Raw genomic sequence first — 6676 nt, forward strand, 5'->3', positions numbered from 1 at the left:
CATGGAGTGGCCAGTTTAAATTCTCAATCAGGGAATATTTTTGAGGAAAAAAACTGTAATGTTCATCATTTACTCAAGGTAAGATATAATTTGAAAGCTTTTATAAAGTTTTATTTTATTAAAAGCAGTATTTAAATGGACTGTCCTTTGTTCTATGGTTATTGTTTGTTGCAGTTACCTTTTTCATTCTATTTCCTCAATTCATTATATTGTACTCAATAATGTACAAAACACTTCCAGTGTTACATTCAGACTTGCAACATGTTCTTAAAACTTTCTTTTTTAAATTAGAATCTTGGATATAATTGTCTTGGATATAATTTAACAGTGATTTCACCTATATTGTGTTGTATACCATCCTATAATTTTGCTATTAAGGCAGTTATTTTCTGATATCTTTCGTTTAATTCTAACCACATATTATTCAAATAAACTGTTGTTTTTATGGACTAAGTTTTATTAATTCCTGTTTATGTTTCATTTTATCAGAAGCCCTGAAATGCTTCAGTCTGAAAGATCGCTCTCCATAGAAGGTAGACATTCATCCATAGACTCAAACCGAACCTCAAGTGGCGATATATCACCATATGACAACAACTCTCCAGTGCTGTCTGAAAGATCTGTTTTGGCAATGCAAGAAGATATGTCCCTTACTCCTGATAAGTTACATAAAGTACCAGAACAGAACACATTAGGTAGCAATTTTCAGCCAAAATCAAAAGAGAATTCCTTTGGTATGATCAGCATATACCATAACTATGAACATTCATTGGTTGTTAATAATCTTTCATAGTAAAATGCCTATTGTAAATATTGTTTTTCTTAATGAATGATTTCCTTAACAAAATAGAGTCAGACTGCTAAGATTGGATAGATATAGTTTATCAATTTAAATTGACGTTCCTAATAGCGAATTTCTGATTTTAATTTAAAGATTGCCTGAGAAGACATTTTTTGAAAATGTTTGATAAGATTTTATAAATATCCAAACAATATCTGCATCCAGGTGAAAAGATTGTTGCAATTGAAAAGAGCCTTTACACAGAATTCATTAATTCAGAAGTGCAGAGTTTGTATATCAATTCAGATACACAAAGTCAATTCATTTGTTAATACAAAATTCATTCCGTGGATTGTTAAACTAGAATTATAATGGCATTATTATATCTGTGGCTAGGTCATAGTTTTAGTGTTCTTCTATATAAACATCTCAATATTTAACCTGCATAATATCAGGGCAGAAATTAAAAACATTTTTAGAAAATGAAATCAATTCTAATTCTTTGCAAATATCTTAAATTATAGGTATTATCTTGAATTTTATCTTTGAATTTTTGAAAATCACATCTTTTATTTTCCATTTGAGGAATGTTTGGGCCAGAAGCAATCAAAGGATGAAAAATTTTGTGAACCTAAAGGAAATTATTTTGCTTAAAAGGGGGGGGGGTGTCCCAATATTTCATGCTCCTTTTCATCTGTTTCAATGAATCGTTCACATGGGGATCTAGTGCCCGTATTGTAAATAAATCCATTGAGGTAGAAAATTCTCTTGACATTAAACTAAAACATTGTTTAGATCCTAGCTGTTGTTTCTGTTCTTTGGTTATGACCCATTAAGATTTTAGCTTGATATCAAGAGCTTTGGCTACCTCTGGCTGCCTTGTCTTCTTGTGGCAAAAGTAAATTGCTATTTTATTATATGATGATAACAATGCTTCTGTCACAAATGTCAGCTGCACTGAAATGAGGGCTGCATGTCCTAGCCATGAATTGAAATTAGATATACTAAAACTAAGATCTTATTTTTGGCAAAATAATACAGGGTACCTAACCTGACCATTGAACTAATCAAAATATTTAAACATTTGGATATGTTTTTTAATAACTATACCAAATACAGGTCACACTAAAATTATATAATTCAAAATGCAGAAAAAATAGTGATAGCAATGTGATTCTTCTGCTTCACTAGATATATAGATTCTTTACCCCCTGGAAAGATTCAGTTTAAATTTCCCTCAGGGAAAAGGGCGGCCTATAAATGTTCAATAAATACCTAAATTGTTAGATACTATATTCCAGGTCTGACTAAAGTAGAAATGAGTGCATGGATTTATTTTAATTCCAATGGAAGAGAATACATGTAGCTCAGGGTTGAAGTATGGAGACTCTGGTGCTCTCTGAATCTGGTTGCCTGCCTGTAGACTGGAAGAGCAGGCTAATGAAGGTTGCCTTCCTTCCTTCCCAGTGTAAAAACAGTAAAGTGGTCAGTAAAGCTACAATTCAAGGTGCTGGTTGTCACCTTTGAAGCCCTTTCCCCTGCCAGAGATTAATTTGGCCCCTTCTCTAACACTCTTTTGGAAGGCCCTGAAGATGTGGTTCTGCCAGCGGGCCTGGGGAACTCGGAGCACGATGGAGCCTATTAAATGACTAGTGTGAATGTGTGTTGTCGCCGGAGTGTGGGGTTTATTATTTTATTATTTTTCTTTTTATTCGTTTTATTTGTTTTATATGGTGTTTTTGTATCCTTGTAAACCGCCTTGAGTTGCCCTGTGTGAGTAGGCGGCAATATAAAATTTTTAAATAAATACGTAAACAAATACATAAAACACACAGACAATTAAAAGAGCTACAAAGGAGACAAAATTACCAGAACACAGTAGCCAACACCCAAAGAAGCAGGGATTAGCACCAGACAAACAAGCAAAAAACAATACCATAATCAAGGAATTACCATGAAGAAAGCCACACACTGATTAATACTGATGATGCTACCTAGTTGGGTAATGAAACAACTGCAAGCAAACACCCAAACTCAGAGCACCAAGGATTCCACATTTGTATTGATGCCTGACTAAATTTGTTGGGGTTTTTTTCCCCCAGAGTCTCTAGACAATTGACTCGTAGCAGATAATTATAAATTAATGACAAGAAAAGGATAGCCCTGAAAAAAAGTACAAAATTGTGGACTCATAAGAGCAGCCTTCCTAATAAAGAGATAGGTTGAACATTTCCTGCATTCAAATGCTAAAGATTTGAAACCTCATTTGTACTTAATCAAAGTAGTTAGTCCCCATTTTTTAAGGTTACCAGTTTCTTTATTCTATTCAATTGTGTTGAGTGCTATGTACTCCAAAGAATCCCAGAATCAGAACAGCTGTGTTCAAGAGAAAATAATTTAAAATTCCTTAGAACTTAACATTGTGTCTTTGTAAAAAAGGAGATACTGAATGCATATTTCATGTCCTTTTACATTGCACCTTCTATAAGGAAACAAGTGCTCAGATCGGTCTGATTTTTTTTTATTTTGCTACATTTGAAATAATTATTTTAACTATTTTGCTGATAGAATTTTGGTTGGTGACTGTAACAAATACTACCAATATTAGAGAATATATGTAAATTAGGATTGAACTGTTGGGCTCTTGGTTGTTCTCTCAGTTTGATAGTTTCTATGAGGTGTTGTTTCTTTCTTGATAATTCTTTAAAAATATTATTAAGGAAGATATCCTCCCACACCATGACTAGAAGTGTAAGATGCTTCAGTCCCCTATATACTGATGATGTTACCTAGCATAGTACATCTGCAGGAAAACAGCTAATTTCAGAGAATACTGAGAGCCCAAAGATTATTGCTACTGCTACTTCTTTCTAATGTATATCTCTGTTAAATATTAGGATCGCCTACATTCATTTTCCTTCTAATCTTATAGATGTATCAGATGACTATTTCAACATCTGGGGCACCTGGCATTCAACTCTGAAAAGTGGTTCCAAAGGGCTGGGAATGACAGGTATACATATTGTTTCTGTTTCTATGCATTGAATAATTATCTGATTTAACTATTCATATATTAGTGCTATTTCATTATAGTATTGTACTAGGATTACTAATTCTCTTTCTCCAAAAGCCATTTGTTTTATAAAGCATATGATTAAAAAAACCCTATTGTTTACAAAAGTTTATACCATATTAAATATTTTTTTGCTTTGACTGTCACAGCAGTTTTCACAACAAACAATTTGTTTTTGCAAACTTTCAGATATTATGATATTCAAATCAAGGCACAACTACCTGTAGACTATTTTGTAATATAAAGCAGGACTAGCTTTATGGAAAGGTTGTGTCTGTATATGTGATTAATCAATAGTAATTTTAGATATCATTCCCAAACCTGATGTAAGATCCCAATGCCCATGTTATTGTAGATTGTCTCAAAAACAATTTATGATTTGCTTTATTATTAATCATTCTCCGTGGTTTTTTAGGGTCATATGGAGACATCTATGAGAGCAGCTCCTTGCGGTCAGGGCAGTGTTCCCTTTCTCAAGGAAGCCTATCATTGTCTTCTCCTCGGTGGCAGGAAAGCAATACAGAGCTAGATAATGAAAAACAAGTCATCCGGAGGAGTCAGACAACAACTGCCCTTCTTGGTTGCCGTTCTCATCCCCCTCTGTCTCAAATGTACAGCACCCCACAGATTGAAGTAGGTAGAAAGAGTTCCAGCCAGTCCAATTCAAAACATCATTCACCTGTAAGATATACAGAGAACTTGATGGAGCATGACTCAGATGCAACTTGTCCACATGCTACTTTTAAGCCAACGTCTCTAAGGCAAGCTGAAGTAATTCGAAAAGACAGACCACCGCCTCCTTACCCTGAAACAGCAAAACAAAGCAGCTTATCATCCCTCCAGCCAGCAATGTCTTCTACAGGGAAACTTCAGAAGACAGACTTGTCTGAGGCCCAGGGAATGAGGATCATGACTCAGGTGCCTGAACAACCTATCCAGCATGAAGAGCAACAGAACCAAAATGAAAGAAAGTACTCCTTTCCAGACAGTGAGCAGAACAGTAAAAATTTGTCAGAGACAGACTGGCATGGGTGGCAAAGCGATCGATGGCAAATTTGGGAGATTTTATCACCTGATAATCCAGATGCGCTCCCTGAAACATTAGTATGAGTGAAGACATCAGCAGGTCTTTTCCAAATAGGGAAAACAGTGGACTGGATTTATACTGAATTATTTTTTAAAGATATGTTTACTTTATGGAGTATTTTACAATTAAATTTATTAAAAAGAATTTTAATAGCAGTGTAAAATTTAGTGACTTGTTTTGGGGGTTTTGTAGAAGAAAATGTGAGATGGCAATTTCAGTCCAAACTACTCTGTGAAATATAAGCTGTGTACACAATAAAAACGACCCTCTTGGTGTTGCTAAGATACATTTATGTATCTGCAGCTCAAATGACTGTATATTATGCAGATGTTTTATGTACAATAGCATTGTGTTTATATGCAAAAAATAATCTTGAATGCTTTTTTGAAATTATATTTTAATCATGCACTAATATGAATATAAAATATATTGATATCGTTGAGAATGCACAAACTGGTTTCTGTGCTTTTAACTAATCTGTTTGTGAAAGTCATATATTTTCACTGACAAATAAGGTGGAATGAGAACATTAAAAGCCATATATTTTATAATAAGGAAGTTAAAGACTATCTAACGTAGTATTTGCTTGCAGGGAAAAATTAATGAACATATATTTTTACTCTTTTAGAAAGCAATTCCAATCACTCCTTCATAAATATGTCCATGTCTACACTATATAGAAAAAGATACCAAAGATTCTTCTACCCATTCCACATTAGGCTTATAAAATTTTGGCATGGGTGAGAAAGTACAGGAGAGGGTGTTTATTAAGTTTTGTTAAGACCATTTTGAATTTTCAATATTTCTCTATAAATATGAACTAAAATGTGATCTGCTCTCACAAGTCCTAAAACTAGATAAAAAGAACCCAATTAAATAAATGAGCCAAAAACACTAACCCTTATATATTTATTAAGGGAAATTATCCAAAGCTATATATGTGTATATTGTAAAACTAAGTGAACCTTAGTAACCTGTGTGCCCCTGTTGGAGAACAAAAACAGCAAGTAAATGTTTCCAATAACTGTTGATCCTGTGCATTGGCTTGGAGGAATTCTAGCTCATTCCTCCTTAGAGAATACCTTTAGCTCAAGGATGATAAGCTTCCTTGCATAAATAGTGCAGCTAGGTTCTTCCACAACCCTTCCATAGAAATTCAGTTAGGAATTTGATTGCCATTCCAGCCTTTAACTTTCTTTTTTAATCATTCTTTGTTTGTACAACTTGAGTATTTTGGGTCATTGTCTTGCTGCATGACCCTTCTTTTTCTGAGCTTCAGTGCATGGACAATATCCTGCTGTTTTCCTGAAGAGTTTGCTGGTACAATTCAGAATTCCATCAATGATGGTACACTATCTTGGTCCATAAGGTACAGAGGAAGCTCAAACCATGATACTGCCACTACCATGATTTACAGATAAGTTTCTTACATTACAATAATAATAATAATAGTATTTGCCAAACATAATGCTTTTTAATCAAGCCGAAAAGTTCTATTTTGGTTTCACCTTTCCATAAAACATTATTTCAATAGACCTCTGGCTTATCTATGTGTCTTTTGCAAATTTTAGATAGCAATAGCAGTAACATTTAGATCAAGAGTGTCAAACTCAAGGCCTGCGGGCCAAATCCAGCCCACGGGCTGCTTAGATTTGGCCCACGTGGCCACCCTGGAAGCGAAAGAGCAGCTTGTGGTGCCTTTCCCAAGACCATGCGCGGTCTGCCTGAGCTCCAT

General features: G+C 34.5%; 1 protein-coding gene across 2 annotated transcripts in view; it reads left to right on the forward strand.

Annotated features, from left to right (window-relative positions):
• ARHGAP6 (Rho GTPase activating protein 6) overlaps nt 1-5805 on the forward strand; it is a 283822-nt gene extending 278017 nt beyond the window's left edge. The window contains exons 11-13 of one of the 2 annotated variants that reach the window (XM_032226780.1): nt 490-734; nt 3714-3794; nt 4270-5805. In XM_032226780.1, coding sequence (XP_032082671.1) covers nt 490-734; nt 3714-3794; nt 4270-4964 — 1021 coding nt within the window. In that variant the 3' untranslated portion in view covers nt 4965-5805. The remainder of the gene's footprint in view (nt 1-489; nt 735-3713; nt 3795-4269) is intronic. The other variant, XM_032226782.1, reaches the window with a different exon arrangement.
• Nucleotides 5806-6676: the final 871 nt, after the last annotated feature.

This window comes from Thamnophis elegans, chromosome 11, assembly GCF_009769535.1.
Source record: "Thamnophis elegans isolate rThaEle1 chromosome 11, rThaEle1.pri, whole genome shotgun sequence".
Taxonomy (NCBI): domain Eukaryota; kingdom Metazoa; phylum Chordata; class Lepidosauria; order Squamata; family Colubridae; genus Thamnophis; species Thamnophis elegans.